Here is a 27,103-nt window from a genome sequence, read left to right as displayed (position 1 = left end):
CTTCCCCATGAAGGGGAGAATCAGTAGAGCTCTCTAGCTACCAGGAAACAGGCTGAGGCACAGAGACAGCTGCCCAATGGGCTATTCAGCCAGATGAATTTAGAGCCTGAGAATGATTGCAGGGTTAGAAGACACCTTAGAGCAACAGATCCCAGGAGCTCCATGTTTAGCTTAGAGAAGGATAAGGGTGACGTGATCAGTCTAAGTACCCACATGGGGAACAGATATTGGACAGTGTGCTCTGCAGGCTAGCAGAGAAAGGTATAACACAATCCAGTGGCTGGAAGCTGAAGCTAGACAAATTCAGACGGGAAAATAAGGCACAAGTTTTTAAACAGCAAGAGTAACTAACCACTGGAACGATCCACCAACAGGTGTGGTGAATTCTCCATCATGGGCAGATTTTAACCAGCATCGGAAGCATCTCCGACAGCCACACCAGTTCAGACAGGAATTCATTCAGGGCAGTTCTCGGCATGTGTTAGGTCAGACTGGAGGGTCCCAGGGGTTCCTTCAGATCAAGGAAGTGGCTGTCAGTGGATTGCAGCGGAGCTGATCCAGTTGCCCCACCCAAACCACACCATATGGAAGCGGCTCTGGGAACGCAGGAAGGCGCCCTGAGGTTTCCTTATGCAGCCCTCTCACAGTACATGGTCTGGCCGGGAACCTGCCACACATCTGCCTCTAGGGCTACCAAAGCCAACCTGTCAGCTTCCCCAGTGCCCTAGAAGCACCCAAGGCCCCCAGCCAGGAATTACCCACCAAAGCCCAGAACTGCCACTCAGATCTTGTAACTTAACGATGCTAGAAACAGCTTCTCTGTATACAACAGCGACATTAGGAGGAGACGGGGGTGGCAGCAGGGGGAGCGCAGGCCCAGGCTATGGTCCAGCCAGGGGGCAGAGGGTAGATTTAGGGGGACCTCTCAGCATGGCCCAGTCATTTTATAGCAGCTGCTTCCATCAGGAGTCCAGCTGTCTGACACTGCACTGATCAGCCCAGCAGACACCTTCTCTACCAAAGACCCTGATGCCCCACTGGCCAGGCAGGGGGACATCTCCAGTAGGGGGAAGGCAGATAAAGCTGGAATCGCAGCACCCCCCACAACCCCACTGGTACTGGGGGGACTGGAGGGGTGCAGTCAGCTATGTGAGAGGACAAATCCGAACCCAGTGACCCCTATGTATAACCAGAAACCTCATCCCATACACGGTTCTAGACCCTGCTTCGCCATTGACTTCGCATGACCTTGGGCAAGTCAGTACAAGTAGGGAAACTGAGGCACAGAAGTTGACCACTGACCCCTTGGAGAGTTCGGAGAGATGCTCTATTGGGCATTATCCAGCAGGCTGCCCAGATCCCAAACAGGAGGAAAGCACAGCCCTGCAATCCTCAGCTGGCTGTGCTCCAGCTGCATTCCCATTAGATCTGCTTCTACTCCCTAATGGGCCAAACTCTGAGCAGTTGTCAGGAAGGCTCTGGAGGCAGATTGTCACCAGAACGAGCTGGAACTGGGCTTGTTTGCTCACTGCAGTTCTTACAGCGAGATCTGTCCACCAGGCATGCAGGGAAGCACCAGAGACAGACGGAATGCAGAAGGGAGTGCAACCCAACAGAGAGCCCCAGATCTCAGACTTCTCTTGCTTTTCAGAGCCCAGTAAGGACGACACCTGGTCTCCAAGGGAAGCCAGGAAATCAAGACACAGATCTGAGGGGAGGGCAGGTGCAACTCCAGAAGCCCTCTCAATGACCCACTTCACCGCTATGGAACACAGCGCTCCTCAGTTATGGGACAGAGAAGATTTCTCTTGCATGTACCCAGTGCCACCAGTCAGAACGTGAGGTCCTGCACCTTTCATAGAGTATCAGGGTTGGAAGGGACCTCAGGAGGTCATCTAGTCCAATCCCCTGCTCAAAGCAGGACCAATCCCCAACTAAATCATCCCAGCCAGGGCTTTGTCAAGCCTGACTTTAAAAACCTCTAAGGAAGGAGATTCCACCACCTCCCTAGGTAATCCATTCCAGTGCTTCACCACCCTCCTAGCGAAAAAAGTTTTTCCTAATATCCAACCTAAACCCCTCCCACTGCAACTTGTGACCATTACTCCTTGGCTCTGCCATCTGGTACCACTGAGAACAGCCTAGATCCATCCTCTTTGGAACCCCCTTTCAGGTAGTTGAAAGCAACTATCAAATCCCCCCTCGTTCTTCTCTTCTGCAGACTAAATAATGCCAGTTCCCTCATCCTCTCCTCATAAGTCATGTGCTCCAGCCCCCTAATCATTGTTGTTGCCCTCTGCTGGATACTCTCCAATTTTTCCACATCCTTCTTGTAGTGCGGGGCCCAAAACTGGACAGTACTCCAAATGAGGCCTCACCACTGCCGAATAGAGGGGAACGATCACGTCCCTCAATCTGCCGGCAATGCCCCTACTTATACAGCCCAAAATGCCATTGGCCTTCTTGGCAACAAGGGCACACTGTTGACTCCTATCCAGCTTCTCGTGCACTGTAACCCCTAGGTCTTTTTCTGCAGAACTGCTGCCTAGCCATTCGGTCCCTACTCTGTAGCGGAGCATGGGATTCTTCCGTCCTAAGTGCAGGACCCCCGCTCTCCTGCTGGTAATAGCTCACCTTAAGTGATCACTCTGGTTACAGTGTGTATGGTAACACCCATTGTTTCATGTTCTCTATGTATATAGATCTCCCCACTGTATTTTCCACTGAATGCATCCGATGAAGTGAGCTGTAGCTCACGAAAGCTTATGCTCAAATAAATTGGTTAGTCTCTAAGGTGCCACAAGTACTCCTGTTCTTTTAACATCCCACACTAGCTGCAACTCCAGGCGTGATTTGGCCTTCCTGATTTCACTCCGGCATGCCTGAGCAATATTTTTATACTCGTCCCTGGTCATTTGTCCAATCTGCCACTTCTTGTAAGCTTCTCTGTGTTCAAGATCAGCAAGGATTTCACTGTTAAGCCAAGCTGGTCGCCTGCCATATTTACTATTCTTTCTACACATCGGGATGGTTTGTTCCTGCAACTTCAACAAGGATTCTTTAAAATACAGCCAGCTCTCCTGGACTCCTTTCAGCCCCTCTGCCACCGCACAGCAACCACCATTCTGTTTCGCCACTGAGATATTGGCCAGTCATATCTGGCTTAGCAGAAGCTGCTTTGGCTTAAGGTAGCATGGCTGAGGCTCCCCAGCAATGGGCAGTAACAGCACATGCTAGCCCCCACCCCAGCTGGAAACACAGCACTTCCTGGTCTACGCATCAGGGCAGCTTCCAACACAATCAGCCTGAACAAACAGCTCCCGAGCAGAGCAAGGCCCTGGGCAGCGCAGAGCCTTCACACTAACAGGAAGCACTGTGCACAGCGCCCAGAGTGGCGGGCCACCTCTGAAACGCTGATGGCTTCTTTTAAAGCCACAGGCCCCTTCCCACTGGTTTCACGGGCAAGGAGGAAGCAGAGCTGGGAACAAGAAAGCCAGCAGGATAGCTGACCCAAAGGTGAAGTGGCACCTGAGCCGGCCCTGCACCGACAGCTGGAGGCTGAGGGATTACCCATGCACTGGTCTCTACTCAGCTCGGCAGCGCCTGTGCAGCTGTACAGTCACCGCCAAGCTCCGCTCCCCCCACCTATGCATGAGGCTGCACACAGGGACAGTGGGAGTAAGGACCGGGTGCAAGCCCTGCAGCGCAGGGAACGAGGATGCAAATCTGGGTGCTGAACACAGCCCTGAGGAGATGGCAGCCCAGCCACGATGCCTGAGATTTTTAGGTCGCGAAAGCTCACCTGGAAGCTCATTCACCGCAGCCCTTTGGGCCAGGGATGGGAAGAGCCGAGGCCAGAGCTGCAGCATCCCAGGCTTCACAGATACTGTGCTTCAGGCTCGAGGGCTGAACCGATTTTGGTAGGCATAATTTTAAGCACAAGCAACATCCAGAGTCCTGCTGTTTCCATACCACACTGGGCCCTACGCTGGTGGGCAGCCACGAACTCTGCACTGTCCTCCCACATCTCCCAGCACCAGCACTGTCTGCTCGCGCCATCCCGCAATACTGCGGCCAGCTCAAAGCTCGGCCTTCACCTCCGCCCACCTCCCACCCCCAACAGCGAGGATTCTCTGGGTCCCAGCTCTCGACTCGAGCCTGTGCACAGCTCTGCCAGCCACCCTCTTCCCCACTTGCAGCCCCGTGGCTTCCCCATTCGGATCAGGAGCCAGTTCAGAATCACCCCCTGCCAGGATTGCTCAGCAGGCCTCAGCGCCCCTCTCCTTCCTGCCCGCTCAGCCAGTCAGGCACCAGCAACCCCTGTCCCTGCTGGCGGAGAGCGCCTTCTCTGCAGCACCTGCCCAACCTCCCTTTTCAGGGTTGCTGCTGACTAAGTCTTGCCAGTTTCACTTGTTACTTTAACTCTAGTGTTTTGGGGATACCGCTTGAATGAGTACTTCTCCCCAAGTCACCTGTCCAGATCCTTTCTGGGGGCAGTGAGAGACAGGAAGGGGCTCTGGACCAAATGCCTGGTGGGCAAAGTCTGGCAAGATAGGAAGCGATGCACAGCAGGGAGACGGTGAAGCTGGAGCAACATGCCAAAGCTGCGTGTCTGGAGGGCGCACGGGAAGGAAGAGCAGGGAGAAGCAGAAGCGAGGGGTGCAGGCACCTGGGATGTATTGCTGAGCAAATTCTCCAGAGCACTTGAGAAGGGCTGAGCGAGAACAGGCTCAGGAGGGAGTCTCGGCATGCCAGGAGACAGAGAATCCTGGTTAAGTCTTGGGTGACAGAGACTCGCACTCCCCACCCCCCAACTCTACACACACCTGACAGAAGGCTGCAAGCCCAGAAGCAGAGCAGTGAGGAGCCTCAGTGCTGGAATTTTACAGGGAGCCCCCAACCCCGGGAACAGACTTCCCTCCCCACAGCCTTAGCCCTGCCACTGATGTTCAGCAAGAGGTGCTGGCAGCCCTCTGTTATTCATGGAACACAGGCCAGAGCCTCTGGTCGGCTTGAGGAGAACAGTCACATTCTGGGGCAGTGCAGATGGGAACTGGCTTCTGCCTAAGCCCAGCAAGCCCTCCCCAGCAGAGACCCTGGGTTTATCAATCATCTACCAGCCCTTTGCAATGGGATCTGGACAAATGTTTGCTCCACGGAGACATGTGACTCTGCTGGGCTGTGGCAGAGCCATAAATGCTGAGCCTGGCTGTTGGCTTCATGCTCTGGCTCCATTCAATGGTCTCATGGCACTAGCATTAGAAGTTCCCCTTTCCTGCATAGCTCTGTACAGAGGAACAGTGGAACGGACAGGTCAGGCAGAAGCAAGGAATGGGAGCTCAGTTCAGACCTGCTTGTGCAACTGCCTTTGCCCAGCCCCAAAAGGGAAGAGAGGATTTGGAGAGTTCGGTGCTTGGGAATGGTGTAGAGACTAAGCAGCCTGTTTTCTCCAAATGCAGCAGAAAGATCTGGAACGAGAAGGGAGGGCAGGCTTTGGACTAAAGCAATGGGACTCGCTTTCCAGTAGGACTTGTCCATTTCAGGCTGTCCCACCCTGAAAACGTGCACAGGAAGGCAGTGAAAAGATGCATGAATGGCTCACGTACAATGCCCGAGCTGATCAGTGAGGCTGGGGAGGTTTGAAGGGACCCTTACCGCAGATGCACATGTGCAGTACGTGATCACGTTTCCCTTTAACCAGTCCCACAAGGTGAGAATGAGGTGACACTAAAAAGGAATGCTGAAGCCCAAGGCATGCACAGCATAGCGTGCTCACAGCTGGATTTCAACAGGCCAGGATAAGGGACCATTGACATCAGCAGCTAAAGATAAGAGACGTTCAGTCTTGATGCTTCAAGGTAGGGAGGTCTGCATGAAGGGAGTTACCCCAAAACAGCCTTGCACAGACTGGACAGCTGTGGTCCCGCCAAAAAAATCACTCCCAGCTTGGAAGCAAGCTGGGACCCTTCTGCTCCTGACAGCTAGCCCTGGACACTCAGCCCCCAAGTGCAGCTCTAGGAGGCTGCTCGGCACTTTCAGTCAGACCCTGGGTGCAGTACTGCAGAGATCTGCGCAGGGATCAGTCCTAGCTGCAAGGAGGAAGTCTCTCAGGCTTGCAAGCATGCAGGTGGGGCACCACCACAAGGCTGGAGCCGGCGTTACTAGCAAGAGGCCTTGGCAAAAGCAGTTTGATTGCCCAGGAGCTTGCCTGGCCTGCTCACCTGCCTTCTCCTGGGAGCTCTGTGGACTCAAGCAGTAAAATGAGTGATTGCTCTGCTCAAAGAAACAGCACAAGAGTTAGGAAAGATGCTACTAGAAGCATCCTCAGCTGCATTTGGTTTTTTTAGGGACGGTAACAGAGAAACAAGTGGGAGCCAGGTGGGCTCTGCACTCCAGACAAATCTGCCAAGGGGCAAAAGAAGAGAAGAACCTTGTTTGCCCCGTACCAAGGGCCCACGAGTAACAGTAGGACCCATCTCTCAGATCCCAGCGACAGGGATGGATGCAGATTGGAAATCTATGAGAAATCTCACTGACCTAAATAGAGAGGACGTAGGAATCTAACTTCAGGGCAGAGTGCCAGTCCGCATTGGAGCCGGGTGCTGCTCAGCGGGCTCCAATGGTCCCTGAGCCTTTGGGCACTGCAGCAATACGAACACAGACCTAGCTAAGACACTGCACTGAGCTCTGCAGTTCTGTTCTTCATTTTTAAACAGTTCAATCCCCTCCCAGTAATGACAAAACAGGCCCTGGCCCAAGAGGAAACGGCTCCTCGGAGGGGTTCAGCCAGCAAGTCGCTATACTGCCACCAAGTCCTTAGCCATGTCCATTCAGGTCCAAAAAGGAAAAGTTACAGACAAAAGCTCAGAGTTTGAGATTCCCATGATGCCAATGAAGTTAAAGGTGCCAATGAAAACGCCGTTTGAGTTCCCGTTGCTCCGTACTTGCAATGCAAACACTTCAGCACAGGCGTAGGGAACAAAGAGCCAGAGGTGAAACTGACCAGCACGTTGACATTGTCTGAGCAGACCACAGAGCAAGCAGCATCAATGAGGAAACGTGGATTTCAAACATTCAGGGTTAAGTCAGGTGTTAGACTCAGAAGAAATTTGGTTTCTAACCTTTAAGCACCCCTCCCGCCATGCTAAGACTGGGCTGTGGCTCAGCTCCCCAGAGCTGATGTCTGAACATGGGACTTTGCCTTTGAAGACCCTGGGGAGACGGGAACAAAGCGGGCCAGGCCCCTCTCCCCTTCACATTAGGGCACCTCCCAGTGGGGGAACAGGAGGCTGTTAAGGCCAAGCTGCCGTGCTACTAGCTGCTCCAGTACAGTGACGCTGCAGCAGCTGAAGCCAAACAGCTCCCAGAAAGGCAGGAGAGGGCACCACCCAACCCCGCAGTTCTCTCCCTGGATGAGAGAGGCATGTCAGAAAAGCTCCCAACCCAACTCCCAGGACGAGTCAGCCCATGATCAGTCCTCTGCTCACACCTCTGAGCGCCCTGCTTGGATGAGCACAGCTGAGATATCCGGAGAGGGAACTCACACCAAGGAAGGAAACCCCCAGCCCAGGGGGCATTTACACAGACCCTCTGGATCCCAACACCCCAAAGTGAGAACTACCAGAGCCAGGGTTACAGGACAGCTGGGAGAAGAGCACTGGAGCTCTCAGGTGCACTTACCTTCTTATGCTTCTTGGCCATCCATTTGTCCCAGTTATTGAGCATATCCAGCCATTTGGACTCCCTCTGCCTCAGCACCTCCAGTGGCACCTCCTCCAGCCTTGGGGACAGGGGAGAGAAGAGAAAATGTCACATGGGGCAAAGCCGCTCCAGTCACAGCAAGTGGAACTGGGAGCCCGCAGCCCTTTCAAGGATTTCACCTCCAAGAGCGCCTGCTCCATGTGCCCCATCCCCCCGTGCTGCTGCCTGGAGAACCCAGGAAACTGCTCTAACCCACCCGACTCCCTAGGACAATGGGGTCTGGAGAAGTGCTTGCTGAGAATCCCCCTTGCATAGACACAGACCTCTAACCCGGGGCTCAGCTTTGACTCCCCCCACCATTCTCCTTGCACATCCAGGCAGCATCATACCTTGCTGCATTCCTACAATCCAGGCTGCTCTGTCCTAGCCCCTGGCGCTCCACCTTGTTCTTCCAGTCTGCGTACAGAGTCCTCTTCCCAGCCTGCTGCTCTGCCACCTCCACTGGCTCCCACCATTTCACCACCGGAGATGCCAGCGCCTCGGTCCCATCTTCGAGAACCCTCCCAAGTGCCCCTTCTCTACCCAGCCTTGCGTCTTGCCAACCCCCACCTCCACTGCACCAGCAATGACACCAGCCTGGCCTGCCCATTCCTCTCCTTTCACCCTTCCTGACCCAACCCCAGCCAGCTCCCCACGTCTGTGCCTGTCAGACACTGGACAGCAATGGCCTGAGGGGGCGGGGACAGCTGCCACTAGTCAGATCGTAAGCTAAGCAAGGCAGGCACTGCGTCTAGACAGGTCTGGACAGAAGCTAACACAATGGGGGCCAGGCCTGATTAGGCCCCAAATACTAAACCTTTAACAGCAGCAATGTAAGTCAGTATCTGGTTCCTGAGCCAGAAGCAGGAGAAAGAACAGGATACAGGCGCCATCAAGCTACTCCAGAACCCTGGAGCATGTGGGCCACTCTGCACACAGAAACAGGCAGCAGCCCTTGCCCTGCTCTGCTGGGCAGGAGCGTTCTTCAGAGCCCTGAAGAACAAGACAGGGCAGGGTGCTGCACTCTGGCTGTCAGTGACGACTGGCAGCACCAGTTTCTTAGGGTGCACCTACACTGCAACAGGGAGACGCAAGTCCCAGGGCAGGCAGAGGAATATGCACTAGTTTGATTGTGCCCGTGTTCTAAAACCAGCGGCGTGGCCATGGCGGCCCAGGCTAGCCATCCAATAGGGACTGGAGCTGGGTGGTCAGCCGGAGCCGGCACCCAGAGCGCTGTAGTCACATTGCTGGTTTTAGCGCACTAGTTGGATCCGAGCAAGCACATGCGTGTCTACCAGAGCTGGGCATTACTCACGGGTATGCACGAGCCCGATCCTGACCTCGGCAGCCCAGGAGGCCTTCCAGCTCCTCCGCAATTCCTACCAGCCATCTTCTGCACTGCCCCTGCTCCCTGCATTTGGGGGATGGATTTTGAGAGCCTGGGCTGGAGTCAAAGCCAGCTACCAGACATCGCTCCAACCCCCTTTTAACAGCTTCAAGTACTGCCAAGGGGATGATTCAAAGCCAGGGTCCAGGTCTGGCAGAGATCTACCTCCCACCAGCCCCAGACTGTCCTACAGAGCAACAGGAACACCTGGGCTCAGGCCTGGGGATCCAACGGCAGATCAGCCCTGGCTCAGAAGGACGCGCTCGGGACAGGATGGACTTGAGAGCTCCTGAACTTGGCAGCAGTTTTACCATCTCCACCGGTATTAAGACTTTTACTGGGTGTAAAACAAAGCCAGAGCCCTCTTCCTCCGAGGCCAGCCCCCGTCCAAAGGAGACCAGCCTGCCAGCACACCACAGATACTATCCCTCAGCACAGCACAAGCCCTGAAGCTAAAGAATTGGCACCAACCCAGTGCACAGAGGCAAGAAATTGAGTTAGATCCTGCATCCAGGAATAGCCTGTGCTGTGCCCACAGGAGTAATCCACATGCAACTTGGATGGCACCTGCAATAGAAGGGAGACAGGCCTTTCACACAGGCTCCTTGCCACTCGTGCACCAGCCTTTAACAGCTGTGCGCACCTCCGCCAACCCAGGAAAGATGGAGCCCAGCAGGCGCTGGGCTGGGAACAAGCAGCATGTCATGAGAAACTCGATTCAATTCAGATACCCTGGGGGAGATTTTTAATGCACATCAGGAAAGCCTGTAACACAGCCTTCCCCCACCACCGGGTATTACTGTACACGGCTTCCTGCAAGCGATACGGCGTGGTGCTGAACCTTGGAATGCTAGTGCCTGTGTCACCCCAATAGCGCTGAGCTACAAAGCAGATACTGGAAACCTCAAACCAGCACAGTCTGAGTTTAGCCCAGATCTGATTTAGCGCTTGTACTACACAAGCTCAGGCAGAAGGGGGGCAGTTTGGTCACTGCGCAGAGCGAACAGCTATAGTCACAGGACGTGTGGAATAAGCATGTCCCCCATTAACCTTCTGCAAGAACCAGACACACCACAGCCGCAGTCACACCCTCACTTCTGCTTTCAGTGCACAGCCATCACGACCAGGCTGCACCTCTGCCTCGTGCCGCACAGGCCCTGGCTCCGCATTTACTGGCTTTGCCAATACTGGAGCGATTTGACTCCAGCTCTCCCCCATTAGCCTGGGCGCCCACCCACCTCTGTTACACAGCCCTCCTCACCATAGTCTGAGTGAGGGCCTCACAACCAGCCACCTATTCCTCCCACAGGAGGAGGTAGAATTACCTCCAGTTACACACTGGGACTCTAAGGGACTAGCTTGAGGTTACACAGGATGTCCATGTCAGAGCAGCATTTGAACCCAGGCCTCCACAGGCATCTGTCTGACTGCAGGGCAGCAGGGTTTCAGGCATGTCCTGAGCTGGGTGAGAGGGCGGGGGCAGCCCTACACCAGCACAGCTCCCACAGAGCAGGTGCACCAGGCATAGCACAGAGCACAGCAGGAAGTTTGGGGCAGCCCATGGGACGATGGCCAGGCCTTGCTCCCAAATGACCCCAGCCCGATCCGACTGACACCAGACCCACCAGCTTTCCAAGGGCCTGTCCTCCCAGCAGAGGGACTCAGCGCTGCAGCGACTCCAGGAGTGGGGGTTTCAGTTTGGTCCAGTCACATGACGACAAGCTGAAGACGCAGCTGCCAACTGGCCCACTCCCCTCCCCTGATTTCACATGCCCGGAGCGCACAGCCAGCAGCTTTGGGAATGACTGGGGAGCAGGAGGGCTTGGCTGGACCCTTTGGGCTCTTCATCACCTGTGTTCAGCAAGATCAGTAGCTCCCACCACATGGGGAGAGACAAAGCCTGCACTAGCTGAGCTAGCCCTCCCTACCCACAGGCCTGCTCGGGGCCTCCGAGCCTCCCCACCGGGCCCCGGGGCACAGGATAAGGGCACATGCGTCCAGCAGGCAGCGCCATGGGACCCAGTGGAGGCGTTACTGGGTACCGGGGTCAGGAAGCAGGACTGCCCCAAAGGGGAGGTGCTGGCTGGCTGGCCAGCTGCTGGAAGGGAGGCTGGGCAAGGCTGTCCCCGAAGAGGCGACTCCAATGCTCGAGGGAGCTGGGGGCTGGAAGGGTCCCATGCCGAAGAGGTAACTGGGGAAGTAGGGCATGTGGGGACCACGTCAGCACCTCTGTCCCGGGGAGACAGAGGGTAGTTTCTTAGTACATGGCGCATGGTTAACTGCCCACCACCCTGCGGTCAGAGCTGTCCGTGCAGGGTGACCCAGCGAGCCAGCCGCTGTCACCAGCCCTCACACTGTGCACGCAGGGGCACATCACCTCCTCCCCACACCACATGGGTCCCCATGGCAGGAAAGTAACGCAGCCACAGCAGAGAAGCCACAGGGACAGGAGGACACTTCAGCCCCTAGCGCTCCAGTGAGCTGATACCAACTCACGCTGCAGCTGCCTTGGGCAATGGACTTCATTCACTGGCACAGCTCAGAGGCAGTTACCCTGGCAAGCAGTGCTTGCCAGTCTACAGCCCCTTGAACAAAACAAGCCTCCCCCCACTCCTAACCCCCCCCCCCCCTCCACCCACACACAGAGCTGCACAGGATGCTCCCTTGTTCTCTGTCTTTCCCCCCTACCCCTCCCCCAAGCCCAGTAGCTGCTCCCTTCTGCCAGGTAGTTAATGGGATTAGCCGCCTCACCTTCGGTTGGATGTTTGGAAGGCTGCATTATGGCACGCTCCTCCAAGTGCCTAGTACCACTACGCAACAGGCCTGTGAAGAGCATGCCAGTGCCACGCTGAGCGCACGCCAGGCTTTCTGCAGGAGCGAGGAGTCAAGGAGCGGGAGGTGCTGGGGATTGGTCACTGGATACAGAGCCTGTGCTCTAGCCCGCTGGGCCCAAGACAGCACAGGCTGGAAATCGTTGCCATCTGATGGTTGTTTGGCAGCCTGCATGAAGTGAGTTTTGTGGCATCTCAGTCCAGTTCCTAGTGAGAGGAGCCACAAGGCATCCCTCCCACAACCATGAGTTGGCAGGCTCAGCAGAGACTAGGAAGGAGCGGGTGGAAGGACAGCCTAGGGCCCAGACAGGGACTCCGGAGACTGGGTTCAATTCTTTGCTTTGCATGAGCTGGGACAAGTCATCGCTCCGCGTTGCTTCCCCAATTGCAGGCTAGGAAACATACTGGCCCCCTTCTCCACCCTTCCCTTTGTCTCCACAAGCTCTCTGGGGCAGGGGCTGTGTCTTGCATTGGGTATGTACAGTGCCAAGCACAATGTGGTCCTGATCTTGGGGGGCGCCCTAGGTGCTACTGGAATACAAGCAATGAGACTAAATTCCCCGTTATGGGGGACAGCACAGAGGGATAAACAGCCATTCAGTGTAGCACCTTTCACCAGCACTAAATCTACTCTGGAAAAGCTCTGCAAGACAGGCATGAGGACCAGGGCAGAGCAAAGGCTAGACCCTTGACACTCTGCAATCAAGCTGGCACTTCAGAACACCCCTGCGCCTCACTGCTCTTTGCTGATGCTGACTGCACACCCAATAAGACACCGCCAGAAGACATATGGCCCAAAGCAGGGAGGGAGAGCTCCCTACCCCAGCAGATCAGCACTGCTTCTGGGGCGGGCACAGCAGGGCCCCTGTATTGCTTTGCAACCCTGAACCAACCTCAAGCCTATCAGAACAAAGAGGCATTGTGCAGCATCTCCTGGGTGGCTCCCCCTTGGCGCCAGGTGACTGGCTAACCTGTCTCAGAGGTACACAAAGGGCTGTTCAGTCCACATTGGGGCACAGCAACGGGGGCGCTTGGCTGTTTCAGCTCACTCCACATACAGCTGGGAGCTCTGCTCAGCTAGTGAGCATAGAGCTTCATCCCATGAGCTCTGCGACTTCAGCCATCCATCCAGAGGGGGGCGCTGTGACCATGACCCAGCCCAGGGCCCCGCTGATGGGCCCCTGAAACAGCAGCAGATGGCATCGCTGATCCAAGTGGGGCGTCTATGGGAGATGAAGGGTCAACCCCAGAGATGGCAGGTGACCCTTGCTCCCAGCTGCCATTCGAACCCACCTGGCCCAGCTTGGGGATTCGGCCCAGCTATCCAGGTCAGCTGGCCCCCAACACCCAATGAAGTCCAGGGGTGAGGAGTGTGCTCAGGGGGTTAGGCCCTGTCTGTTGAGCTCGAACAAGCTCAAATAAGGGGGTTGCAGGGTCCAGATCCATTTACCATGAGGAGGAACCCACCATACGAGGTCAGGACGGTGGGCGGGGAGGGAGGACTCGGCAGCTGCTGCTGAACGCTCTGTGAGCTGGGCCCCTCGGGAGGCTCAGGTGTCCCCCGAAGGCAGCTGGCACAGCTGTGTGCCCTCAGGGATTCCTGCCTTTGCGTCTGCTTCTCCATGGCCAACCGCACGGCCACGGCCTGACTCCGCAACACCAGCACGTCAGCACATGGCACTTGAACCATGCAGAACCGCCCCGATGGGACAGGGCCACAGGTTTAAAGTTCCACATGCGCATCAATATTTTGCTGGATCAGGAGGATATAGCACATGCTGCCCAAGCCACCAGCCTCGGAGATCCCAAAGTTCCCCACACAGCCCATTCTGATACCAGCTGACGTTCGGGGACTGTCGAGAGCCATCATCCTCCAGCGAAGTCGCCTCCCCTCTGCTCTAGAAGCTACCCTACACATGGATGCAGCGGAGGGAAGCCTAGATTACAGGGCAGCAGCTCTGGAACCCCCCTACAGAAGAGCCCCTCCAGCTAAACCATTAGCCTCTGACCCGGGCTAACTTGCCTGCGAGTGCTCCTTACCATGCATAATGCCAGCTCCCCACTGCCAGCCCTTCGCAACATGGCAGCCACACAGGAGGAAGTGAGCCACCTCTATTAGAATTCTCTTAAAAAGCATTCACTTGTGGGGGCGGGGAGCTCTGTTCCTGGAAAGAACTAAGGGTCCTTGCACAGCTCTGACTCCATGGGGATGGGCACATGAGAAGGGACGGGTCAGTGTGACCTGGCAGCTGGTTGGTTGGATGGTTTAAGAATCAGCCTTTGCCCTGACTCCGTACCAGCACCCGCACAAGGATTCCCCCCGCCTCCAAGAGGGATTACACTACCCAGAGCCAAGCTTCCCTTTACAAGCCAGGGCAATCCCCTCTCACCAAGATGCGCTGGAATGGCAGAGGAGCCTGTCCATAAAATGCTGCCATGCACCAGCCCAGGGTCCTGTATTGCTGCTCCCACAGCATGTGGCAGAGGCAGCAGCTCCTTCCCTGAGGAGTAAGCCCCTCACCCCCCCACAAATGACACTGACTGAAGGAGCAGCATGAGGATAGGTGGGAAGCTAAAGGCTGCAGGCGGGGATCTGAAGGGGAGAACACGATGAAGCCCAAATATCCCCCATCTCAAAAAGCAAAGACCCCGTGAGTTGTTCCCAACTATTTGGATTACTGCATCCTAGCCCCGGAAACTAACACAAATAGCTTTGGATTGACATCAGTCCTTTCGCACCCACAATCCCAGCAAGTCAGGACCAGCAAGTCAGAAACACAGGGCCAAGGCTGCGCCAAAGGGAGGGCCAAGGACCAGGAAAACAGAGCATTAGCTGAAGCGGATTAACAGAAACAGAAACCAGTTATTGGAATTCAAAGACATGCCACAAGCAGAGAAAGCTCCCTGTATGGAAACAGGAAATGCATGCGAGAATGCCATCAGTCACGAGCAGGGAATGCAGGAGAGGCACAAGAGCCCTACGACTGTTCTCAGCAGGAGTGTCGCTGATCAGATCGCTTGGAGGGGGAATTGTATAGCCCAGAGCCAGTGACAAATCTCCTGCCCCCCTGCGTTAGGCATGCCAGTTCCCATGGGTCCTGGTGAGGGTAAGGGAACTCAAAATCCTGGCTGTAGCATCTCCCAGAGGAGGTGATGCCTCACACTGCCTGATCCAGCACAAGGCACTTCTAATTCCCTTGGCTCTAGCTAGCAGAGCTTTTGGAACTGCCCATGCACCTTCCAGGTATGTCACAGCCACCTGCAAAGGCACTCCTTGACGGCTGGCTGATTCTGATTGGGGTTTCAATCCTTGAGGGGGCCATTTAGGGATGGGGGAAAAATTGGGGATTGGTCCTGCTTTGAGCAGGGGGTTGGACTAGATGACCTCCTGAGGTCCCTTCCAACCCTGATATTCTATGATTCATACAACTCAGCAGCCTCAATCACAGTCTCAGACCGAAAGATCTTTGGTGCAGCTGGTACAGCGCTGAGCCCACTGATGGCCAGAGGCCAGGCTCAAGGACAGTTTTAAACAATGAGTTAACACCCTCCTACAGGTACACAATCACAGCAGCATTGCACCAGGATTCCCTTTACAAGAGGAAAAGGATCAAATGGACTTCTGTTAAAAAAAAAAAAAAAAAAAAAAAAAAAAGCCATGAGACACCTTTCCCCCCCACCCCCTTACTACATCGAGGCTGATGTGTGGGTATTAGGCATGCCTTTACTGCTCAAGAGGACACCTACACCTCCATTTTACAGATGGGGAAACAGGCATACAGCAGTGATTTTCACAAGCCAGTGAATCTGTGGCAGAACATGGACGAGAACCTGAGGGTCCCAGCTCTACCCACTAGACGGCACTGCCTGGCATTTTAGAGAACTTTACACTCATGTTCAGAGTTCTAAGGAATAACTCGCACAAAGGGGTGAAACAACCTTACGAGACACCCGAGCTGCTGACTGTGCCAAGCTAGATGGGCCCTCTCGCTGACCCACTATCAACCCATCAGCAGCAACGCAGCGGCACAAAACGAATGGGCTACTAGCGGCTTATCTCATGCCCACAAATTACCAGGGTGCCAATCACAGGTAGCTACGCAGCCAGCCAGAGGCACATGTTGTAGTTTCCACTCCTGCCCCAAATGAGGTCACAGCTAACACATCCGGCCCGGCTCACTTTCTCTGGGTGTCGCCATAGAAATAACTCTGGAAGCAACCATGCTGCAAAACCGGATTCCAATTAGAGTGGGGGAGACAGCACATTCCTTACAGTTCTACAGCCCAGTCAGGGCCATTCCATCTCTACAAGAGGTGGGGCCCGCAGCCTGCAATCCTCCGCCATGAGCAGAGGTCACAGTGCATGCTGGGATACGGCGTGCATCTCTGCTAAACAGGAGAGAATCCAGCCTGTTCTATACAAACTCAGTGCAGCCTTTGGGCTCCCAGCAAGCTGTCAATGCTGCCCCTCAGCCGGGCAAAGTTTGAGCAGCTCCTAAAGAAAGCCGAGTCAGACTTAAGCAGCCAGACTTCCTAGTGGTAGATCAGCTGCAGGAGTTGGGGGGAGGGGGGGCGCGAGGGGGTTCAGCCAGGAGCCGGCTCATGGAATCTTTCTTCTGCAGTTGGGAGCCCTGACAGTCCGCTTCCCCGTTACTGCAGCCCTTCTGGATCACTTCATATAACCTCTGGCTCTTACAACAGCTACAGATGTTCCGTTCCCCTCACAGGAAGCCAGCACCCATGGGAACCAGAGGATGGGACAGTTTCCCCAATTACACTATGGCCAAAAATGCACAACCATCTAGTGCTTGGAATTCAAAACAGGTCTCAAGGTAACCAGAAGTTGCCATCACTGGATGGAAGGGGAACACTCAGGCCTTGAAATTATTTACAAATTTAACAGAAGCCTCCTCTATTCTCAGCTTCCTCCCACAGGGCCAATACTTTACTGTTAAGACCCTCCCTGAGCTCGCTCCATCTTCACATGTAGGGGCCACCTCCTCTGTTCCTGCAGAGTCCTACCCCCTAGGGTGAGAATGCCTTCTCCTTCACAGCCTGTGAAGATCTCCCAGCTCCTCCCTCTCCATCTTTTCAAGGCTCGGCCCTTCTTTGCATTGCAACTTGGGAGCACTGTCCGCACAATAATACCAGCCACAACAGAGCTACCACTGAAGCTTCACTAAGTCTCACATATCCCTTAAAGCATTTGCAAGGAAGGACGGGATCTAATGGTTAAAGCACAGGTCTGGGGTCAGGTGCCTAGGATGTATGCCTGGTTCTGTAATCTTGGGCACGTTAAACCATCCATTTGCACAGTTGTCAGAAGGAATACAACCTCACAGGGGCAACGTGTGGCTTAGTCCATCAGCGTTTATAAAGGTTTCAGAGTGGCAGCCATGTTAGTCTGTATTCGCAAAAAGAAAAGGAGGACTTGTGGCACCTTAGAGACTAATCAATTTATTTGAGCATAAGCTTTCGTGAGCTATAGCTCACTTCATCGGATGCATTCAGTGGAAAATACAGTGAGGAGATTTATATACACAGAGAACATGAAACAATGGGTGTCACCATACACACTGTAACGAGAGTGATCACTTAAGATGAGCTACTACCAGCAGGAGAGTGGGGGGAGGGGGGGGGGAGGGGGAGAGGGAGAAAACCTTTTGTAGTGATCAAGGTGGGCCATTTCCAGCAGTTGACAAGAACGTCTGAGGAACAGTTTGGGGGGGGGGGGGGGGATAAACATGGGGAAATAGTTTTACTTTGTGTACTGACCCATCCACTCCCAGTCTCTATTCAAGCCTAAGTTAATTGTATCCAGTTTGCAAATTAATTCCAATTCAGCATCTCTCGTTGGAATCTGTTTTTCAAGTTTCTTTTGTTGAAGAATTGCCACTTTTAGGTCTGTAATCGAGTGACCAGAGAGATTGAAGCGTTCTCCAACTGGTTTTTGAACATTATAATTCTTGACGTCTGATTTGTGTCCATTTATTCTTTTACATAGAGACTGTCCAGTTTGACCAATGTACATGGCAGAGGGGCATTGCTGGCACATGATGGCATATGTCACATTGGTGGATGTGCAGGTGAACGAGCCTCTGATAGTGTGGCTGATGTGATTAGGCCCTAAGATGGTGTCCCCTGAATAGATATGTGGGCACAGTTGGCAACAGGCTTTGTTGCAAGGATAGGTTCGTGGGTTAGTGGTTCTGTTGTGTGGTTGCTGGTGAGTATTTGCTTCAGGTTGGGGGGCGGTCTGTAAGCAAGGACTGGCCTGTCTCCCAAGATCTGTGAGAGTGATGGGTCGTCCTTCAGGATAGGTTGTAGATCCTTGATGATGCGCTGGAGAGGTTTTAGTTGGGGGCTGAAGGTGATGGCTAGTGGCCTTCTGTTATTTTCTTTGTTGGGCCTGTCCTGTAGTAGGTGACTTCTGGGTACTCTTCTGGCTCTGTCAATCTGTTTCTTCACTTCAGCAGCTGGGTATTGTAGTTGTAAGAATGTTTGATAGAGATCTTGTAGGTGTTTGTCTCTGTCTGAGGGGTTGGAGCAAAGGCGGTTGTATCGTAGAGCTTGGCAGTAGACAATGGATCATGTCATGTGGTCTGGGTGAAAGCTGGAGGCATGTAGGAAGGAATAGTGGTCAGTAGGTTTCCGGTATAGGGTGGTGTTTATGTGACCATCGTTTATTAGCACCGTAGTGTCCAGGAAATGGATCTCTTGTGTGGACTGGGCCAGGCTGAGGTTGATGGTGGGATGGAAATTGTTGAAATCAGGGTGGAATTCCTCAAGGGCTTCTTTTCCATGGGTCCAGATGATGAAGATGTCATCAATATAGCGCAAGTAGAGTAGGGGCGTTAGGGGACGAGAGCTGAGGAAGCGTTGTTCTAAGTCAGCCATAAAAACGTTGGCATCCTGTGGGGCCATGCGGGTACCCATAGCAGTGCCGCTGATCTGAAGGTATACATTGTCCCCAAATGTAAAATAGTTATGGTTGAGGACAAAGTCACAATGTTCAGCCACCAGGTTTGCCGTGACATTATCGGGGATAGCGTTCCTGATGGCTTGTAGTCCATCTTTGTGTGGAGTGTTGGCGTAGAAAACTTCTACATCCAGGATGGTGTTTCAGGAAGATCACCGATGGATTGTAGTTTCCTCAGGAAGTCAGTAGTGTCTCGAAGGTAGCTGGGAGTGCTGGTAGCGTAGGGCCTGAGGAGGGAGTCTACATAGCCAGACAATCCTGCTGTCAGGGTGCCAGTGCCTGAGATGATGGGGCGTCCAGGATTTCCAGGTTTATGGATCTTGGGTAGCAGATAGAATACCTCAGGTCGGGGTTCCAGGGGTGTGTGTGTGCGGATTTGTTCTTGTGCTTTTTCAGGGAGTTTCTTGAGCAAATGGTGTAGTTTCTTTTGGTAACCCTCAGTGGGATCAGAGGGTAATGGCTTGTAGAAAGTGGTGTTGGAGAGCTGCCTAGCAGCCTCCTGTTCATATTCTGACCTATTCACGATGATGACGGCACCTCCTTTGTCAGCCTTTTTGATTATGATGTCAGAGTTGTTTCTGAGGCTGTGGATGGCATTGTGTTCTGCACGGCTGAGGTTATGGGGCAAGTGATGCTGCTTTTCCACAATTTCAGCCCGTGCACGTCGGTGGAAGCACTCTAGAAGTCCACTCTGTTGTTTCGACCTTCAGGAGGAGTCCACCCAAAATCCTTCCTTTTGTAGTCTTGGTAGGAAGGTCTCTGTAGGTTAGTACGTTGTTCAGAGATGTGTTGGAAATAGGCCTTGAGTCGGAGACGTCGAAAATAGGATTCTAGGTCACCACAGAACCGTATCATGTTCGTGGGGGTGGAGGGGGCAGAAAGAGAGGCCCCGAGATAGCCCAGCAGAAGAATCTGTCCTAAGAGTATAGTTGGATAGTGTTTATAAAGAGGCTTGGAATTCCTCAAACTGACGGAACTGGGCAAAGCATTATTAGGTGCAAAGACAAGCACAACATTGTTAGATCTAAAAATTCAGTTGAGGTGTGGTTACCACCACCCTAAAGCTCACTCCATCACACCACAGGGGCCACCGTGTTACACCCTTATGCCAGCCAGCAACAGCAGCCGGCCTTCAGGAAAGACAGAGCCTCCTGGATGTTTTAAATGTTGACCATAAACGTTAAACATCAATCCACTGGATGGCACTGGCAGTGAGTGAGCTAACAGGTGACTGAGCTATCGATTCCTAGAAGTCAGTGCACAGCTGTGTACTCTCCCAGCTAGCCCAACTGCATCCACACACCCCTACACAATGCCGGACACAATATCTTTCAGTCTTTGTTAAAGGACATTAGTGACACGACCCCACTGCATCAGAGAAAGCATTCAGGGACCTGGATTCTAATTCCCGACTCCTACTGACTCACTTGTGTGACTTCAGGCAAGACACTTAATGTCTATGCCCTAGCTCTCCACACCCCTCGTGCAGCACTGCCAGCCTTAAGCACTCAAAAGTCAGGAGATTTTAAAAATAGCTCGTTTGTGGGGTTTTTGTGTCTTCTGCTTTTGAAGCTTCCCCACAACCACAAAGCCCAGAGCAGGGGTGTCAACTCGCGGCCGCGGGCCATCTGCAGCTCACAAAACTCCCCAGTGTGGCCCATGGGGCTCCAGCAGTTTTGGGGCCAGGTCTCTCCCTTGGCCCCACCTGCTGCCCCCACTGCTCGCTCCACTGGCTGCTAGCCCCTCCCTGCAACCCTGGGGCAGGGCTGTGTTTCTGTGCGCTGCCCCCGCCCCGAGCACCCCTGTTGCCAATGGGAAGCTGCGGGGGCGGTGCCTGGGAGCAGTAGCATATGGAGACCCCCCCCCCGGCCTTGGAGCCCCAGGTAAGCGCTGCATCCCCCAACCCCTCCCAGAGCCTGCACCCCCTTCCCACACACACCCTCCCGCTCCTAAACTCCCTCCCAGACCCTGCACCCGTCCCCCCTCCTCCCCTTCCAGAGCCTGCACCCCCACCCCAACCCAGAGCCTGCACTCAGCACCCAAACTCCCTCCTAGAGCTCGCACCCCAGACTCCCTCCCAGAGCCCAGCCTCTCACCCCTTCTGCACCCAAACTCCCTCCCAGAGCCTGCACCCCAATCCCCTACCCCAGACCACCTCCCCCACCCAAACTCCCTCCCAGAGCCTTAGACAGGTGGGAGACGGAGTGGGGGGGGGGGTGGGCAGGTTCTGAGCAGCTTGAGTGACATTATTGGCTTGCTGGGAGGATTTCAGGACTGGCACTGGCCCTAATATAAATTGAGTTTGAGACCCCTTGCCTAGAGACTTTTAAAAAAACAAAAGCTGAGATTCTCAGGTGATCACCTGACCCCAGAAGCAGGGGATTTAAGAAAAACACCAAGTGTCACAAGAGCTGGCAAAACACTGCTCATGTGATGCATGTGATTCTACCAGCCCTACAGGAGTGTCAAGGCGCCAGTCGTGTTTGCAGAGTAGGTGAAAGGTGCTACAAAAGGGCAAAGTATTATTAGTTATTTCTGCTATGTCAGAAATGAGAGACTGTCCCCTCCTGGAAAACAGCAGTGTAACATGTGGGCTCCTTCAGCAAGATGGAGCGATCTACTCAGTCCTTTTAAGGCAAGTAAAGCAGCTAGTTACCCAGACCCAAGTAGTAAGGAATATAGCCAAGGAAACGCTAGTAGAGGGATTCTCAGGAAACCACTGCCAAGATGTTGTGGGTAGGAACTGACCCTCACAGTGCAACTATCCATGCAGGAGTGCCAGCTCCAAGACAGAGAAAGTGACTTGCATCCTTTCTGAGCAGGATCCTTTGACTGAAAGAGCTGCCCTGAAAGGCCAAGTACAAGCCAACTCCAGACCCCCTAAAGGTAGTGCCCCTAACATACAACTTCTAAGTACACAGCATGGGGGTCACAGCAGGCTGGTTTCACGGCATCTGTGTGTTAGGCATGCTCTCTCCCAAGGCAGGTCCTGGGAGGCTCCCCTAGACTGGGAGTTGCACTGAATTTCCCCTGAACGAGGGGCTGCATCGATACAAGGTACAGCTCACGGAGACTGCTTGCCTTAGCGCATGACTGTCGGGCTTGATTTGAGCTCTGTATTAGAGGACGAAGGGGGGCTGCACAGTAGAACTGCAGGGGCCACGCTCTGACCACTCAAACTCTCCAGTACAGAGCTCAAATCAGGTACCCACAGTCAGCCTCTTTCCATCTCCAATCCGGGCGCTGGGATTGAAAGCACCTATTACACCACCACAAGACCAGTGTCGGATTCATCCCTACAGCATGTTTCTCCACAAGTTAGTGCTTTGTCCAGTCTAGTTTTAAAACATCCCAACAGCTGGGGCTTCCACCCCTTCCTCTGGGCAATCAGCCAAGCTCATTCAGCCTCCTGATCTTTTATTTGGTGCTTCCCAAAGTCCCTTCAGTTCATCAGTCTCTTTTCTAGAAACAATGTGCTTAGAAGCAAATAATCATCCAAGAGCAGCTGGGCTTGAACTGTGCAGAAGGGCTGTCCCCTTCCTGCTCGGGGACGTGATGCCATAGATTGGAGACACGTGCTCAAAGTACAGACACTGTAGTACGGTATCTAGAAAAACTCTGCAGATGCACACTGCAGAGTTAATAGGATCAATGCTTCCTCCAATGCACTCTTCATGGATGTTTTACTTCCCCATTTTATAAGCCAGGGCTGCCAAGAACAGCTTGCTGGCTGTGAAGCTGTGATCATGGCAACCAAGGGCTGTCTGCCCCACACACCTTTTGTGTCCCACTCTCCCTCTTGTCCAGGATATGATGAAGCAAGGCAGGAAAGTTAGCAGGTTTGCACCCAGTTGGTCCTGGGATTGTGCTCTGATTTGAGACAAACTCCTGAGAGCCCTCCCCCTCTCCAATAAAGCCAGGACAATCTTTGAGAAACAAGACAGCCCAGACCCTCTCTGCTACCCAGAGCGCAGGAGCTCCCGACTCCACTCTGCTGGCAAGGAAGCTGACGGGTGGGGTTCACTCTCCTCCACTCCTCCCCAAATACCAGAAGTGGTTGTTTATTCCCCTGGCTCTCACTTATCTCCTGTTATGTGCTCCAGACTCTTTTCTTTGCAGACATTTGTATGTGCTTTCATCACCCAGAGAAAGCTTCCCACAATCCTTGGTGCCAAGCCCCTTCCCCTGGAGCCTGTGCCAACCTCGCACCCAGGCCTTTCCGAGGTCAGACCCTGCCAGACATAAGCCACCCTCCCACTCTTCAGTTACATGTCCACCCCCCCCCAACTTCCTCCTGGCCACTTACCCCCCTCACACTTCCCAGGGTTACATGGCCTCCAGCCAGACATGAGCTCCCCACCCCCAAACAGGTCATCCCCTTCCTAAGAAACCCTCACAGTTACACCCCCACAGCAGCAGCAGCCTCTGCCAAGAGGGGGTAACACCCTCCCCCTTGCCCATCACGAGCAGGAACAGAGGGAACCTCAGTCTCCCAAACCCAGGCCAGAGCCAGATCCCCCCTCCCAGGAGGGGGCTTCTCCCTACTGACCAAAGGGGAACAGGCTCAGGAGGGGCGCTGGCCACAGGCATGCAGGCAGCATGCAGCGGAGTTTCTCGGGGGTGCGGGCAGGCTTGGGGTCCCTGTGTGGAAGCAGCAAGGCTCACCCAGAGCCACCCCAGGACAATGCTGAGGGCAGCGTGCGGGCCCTATTGGGGTCCAGGAAGGTGTCCCCGCAGGAGTCTCCCGCAGGGCAGAGGCTGAGCAGGGTGGAGGGGTCCCCCGGGGGGGCAGAACGGGGTCTCTCCCCGGGCCAGCGCTCACTGCCCCGCAGCCTTTGGCAGCGTGGAGAGGAGGGTCGGGGGGGGGGGGGGGCGGAACCGGAGGTGGGGGCTCTTCCGCGGCTGCTCCCCGCCTGCCAACGCTTCCGGGGGGGGGGGGGGGACGCTGCCCCTCCCCCCATGCAGCGGGCTGGAGCCCACGGAAGCTTATGCCCAAGCAAATGGGCTCGTCTCTAAGGCGCCACGAGTCCTCCTGTCCTTTTTGCGGGTACAGCCTGACACGGCTGCTCCTCGGAGACCTCCCCCAACGACAGCCAACTAAAAAGTGGGGGGCATGGCCCCCTGCCTCCGGCAACGGTGCCCCCCCACTTCCACAAAGCTGTCAGCGCCCCCTCGGCCCCGGGGTCCCGGCAGGCCGGGGGGGGGGGGGGGGCGGCCCGGGGGGGCCGGCGCGGGGGCGGGGGCCGGCGCGGGGGGGGCAGGTCCCGACAGGCCGGCGGGGGGGCAGCCCGGGGGCGGGGGGGGGGGGCCGGCACTCACGGCCCCTCGGCGCTCTGGCTGCCCACGATGAAGCCGAACTTGTCCACGCGCCGCTCCCCGCCGTTGGTCTCGGAGTCGGAGCCCAGCGAGCTCAGCTCGTCCCCGGCGCCCGCCGCCCCTGGGGCCCCGGCCAGGCTCTCGCGGCTCCCGGCCGCGCCCGGCCCGCTCGCCCCGCGGCTCTTCGCCATCCCGCCGCCGGCCCCGGCCTCCGCGGCCCGGGAGAGGCCGCCGGCCCCGCCCCCAGCCCCGCCCATCGGCGCCCATGGGGCGGGCTCGCCCGGCCGCCCGGCACCCGCCTCCTCAGCCGCTACCAGCCAGTAGGCGAGCAAGGCTCGCCTCTGCCGGGCTCTGATTGGCCCCTCTCGGAGGGAGCCGCCCCAATCGCTCACTGGTTGGGGTGTCAATCAACAAACCTCCATCCCCCCTCCGTCAGCCCGCGGCCGACCAGGCTCCTGCGGCTGCCCGCGAGCGGTGGGGGCGAGAGGAGGCGCGTGGGCTGGGGGGGCGGGAACAACGGGGGGGGGCGCGTGGGCTGGAGGGGCCGGGAACAGCGGGGGGGGCCGGGAACAGCGGGGGGGGGGCGCGTGGGCTGGAGGGGCCAGGAACAGCGGGGGGGGGGGGCGCGTGGGCTGGAGGGGCCGGGAACAGCGGGGGGGGGGGGCGTGGGCTGGAGGGGCCGGGAACAGCGGGGGGGGGGGCGTGGGCTGGAGGGGCCGGGAACAGCGGGGGGGGGCGCGTGGGCGGGGGGGGCCGGGAACAGCGGAGGGGGGGGCGCGTGGGCTGGAGGGGCCGGGAACAGCGGAGGGGGGGGGCGCGTGGGCTGGAGGGGCCGGGAACAGCGGAGGGGGGGGCGCGTGGGCTGGAGGGGCCGGGAACAGCGGGGGGGGGGGCGCGTGGGCTGGAGGGGCCGGGAACAGCGGGGGGGGGGGGGCGCGTGGGCTGGAGGGGCCGGGAACAGCGGGGGGGGGGGGCGCGTGGGCTGGAGGGGCCGGGAACAGCGGGGGGGGGCGCGGGGGCTGGAGGGGCCGGGAACAGCGGGGGGGGGGGGGGGCGCGTGGGCTGGGGGGGGCCGGGAACAGCGGGGGGGGGCGCGTGGGCTGGAGGGGCCGGGAACAGCGGAGGGGGGGGGGCGCGTGGGCTGGAGGGGCCGGGAACAGCGGAGGGGGGGGGGCGCGTGGGCTGGAGGGGCCGGGAACAGCGGGGGGGGGGGGGGCGCGTGGGCTGGGAACAGCGGGGGGGGGCGCGTGGGCTGGGGGGGCCGGGAACAGCGGGGGGGGGTGCGTGGGCTGGAGGGGCCGGGAACAGCGGGGGGACAGGGGCCCCTGCAGAAAAGCTTCTCTTATCCCCCACTGAAATGCAGCCACCTCTGGGGTGGGACGCGGCAGGTGTTTAACAGCAGGGGATGGGACTGCCGGGGGAAGAGAGCGGCCAGCTGAAACTGGAGGCGGCAAGGGGGAGGAGGTGATTCCTTGGGTCAGGTGGTCTTGGGTCAGACCCAGTGGCCTCACTCCTTTCCTTTCAGAAATAGCATTTTACAAGCAAATACATTCTGAAAAGGAAACCCCTGGAAAACAGCCCCACCCTCCGCTTAGTAGCTGAGCCCTGAATTCCAGGATCTGACCTGCACTCTGCCATGAATGGTGATGGGGAAATGACTAGGAGTCAGGATACCCGGATGCTGCCCTTCACCACTGACTGTGCCATGTGTTCGTTCTCATACCCGTTCGCCTGGCCAGACTGTTGAGAGGCTAAGTGAGTATTGGGGTTTGGAACATGCTGTGAAATACTCGGACGAAAGGCCCTGTTCATCTCAAAGGTGCCACAAGTCTTCCTTTTCTTTTTGCGGCTACAGACTAACACGGCTGTTCCTCTGAAACCTGACATGATGTTGTCTCTAGGCAGCCTGAGCTGCGGCCTTGGCAGGTGAAGACCTGAGGCTAGTTCAGCACTCCAGTTGGAACATAAGACATCAGTCGGGGAAGGGGAACTTGAGATTTCACTGTCTGCAGTTTTAGCCTTTGAGGGGTTGAGAGACAATACCTCATCCTGTGGCAGTTAATCAGTTCAGAAATGCCATTCACAGCCCAGGCCCCCTAAACTGGCAGGATTTACTGCTGTCTGAACACTGGGGAGTGAGGGTAGTACAAGGGCAATCAGGGGTGGGGCCAGAGGAATTCCTACTTCTCCCCCAAAAAAGCAGAAGTTCCAACAACTACATAGTCAAAGTAGGGCAGGGAAGGAAAGGGATGGAAGCAGGGATGTGTTAAGGGGAAACAATGCCCAGATCCAAAATCTTATGGCATTCTTGAGAGACTCTTCCTTTCACCTTATCCCCAGTGGACTCATGTCTTGTTCCTGAGTCCTCAATATTCCTTCTTGTCCCAAGTAAGGAAAGCTCAACTTGCCCACCCCAAGAAGACTCTGGAATCCTGGTCCTCCTCGACGGATACCTTGCTGCCTGGAGGCCAGGCCTCTTGTGAGAACTGCCGGACAAAGATTCACTCCTGGCTAGGATCAAAGTTCAGCAGGTCCTTTAAAGATTTACAGTCGTGGATAGAGAATAAAGTCCTTGTTTGTGTTCAGAGTATCCTCCTCTAGAGCAGTTCTTCTAGGGCTGATTAAAAAGATACACACAAATGAGCAGGGAGTGGCTATGTACCATGTGCTCTCATTGGATGCCAGCCTGAGTGCCTCCAGGGAAAAGGCTGCAAACTAATGGCTTAGATGAATTCAAGTCAGTCTATGAAGTTGAGTTTTTTGGTACCAGCCCTGGAGCCCCCAGAGTCATGCAGCAGAGCAAGTCCCTCCTCTACCCTGCTGCACCCTGGTCTCCAGGGACTACCCCTG

The 27,103-nt window shown here is 55.8% G+C and overlaps 1 protein-coding gene across 1 annotated transcript in view; it reads right to left on the bottom strand.

Annotated features, from left to right (window-relative positions):
• The window catches only part of TBC1D10A (TBC1 domain family member 10A), a 46,366-nt gene extending 21,889 nt beyond the window's left edge, over nucleotides 1–24,477 (bottom strand). Inside the window, exons 1-2 of the mRNA XM_037878688.2 lie at nucleotides 24,257–24,477; nucleotides 7,681–7,780 (exon numbers count right to left, since the gene is read on the bottom strand). Coding sequence (XP_037734616.1) covers nucleotides 7,681–7,780; nucleotides 24,257–24,444 — 288 coding nt within the window. The 5' untranslated portion in view covers nucleotides 24,445–24,477. The remainder of the gene's footprint in view (nucleotides 1–7,680; nucleotides 7,781–24,256) is intronic.
• Nucleotides 24,478–27,103: the final 2,626 nt, after the last annotated feature.

Source organism: Chelonia mydas, chromosome 15, assembly GCF_015237465.2.
Source record: "Chelonia mydas isolate rCheMyd1 chromosome 15, rCheMyd1.pri.v2, whole genome shotgun sequence".
Classification (NCBI taxonomy): Eukaryota; Metazoa; Chordata; order Testudines; family Cheloniidae; genus Chelonia; species Chelonia mydas.
This window is presented reverse-complemented; position numbering and strand designations above follow the sequence as displayed.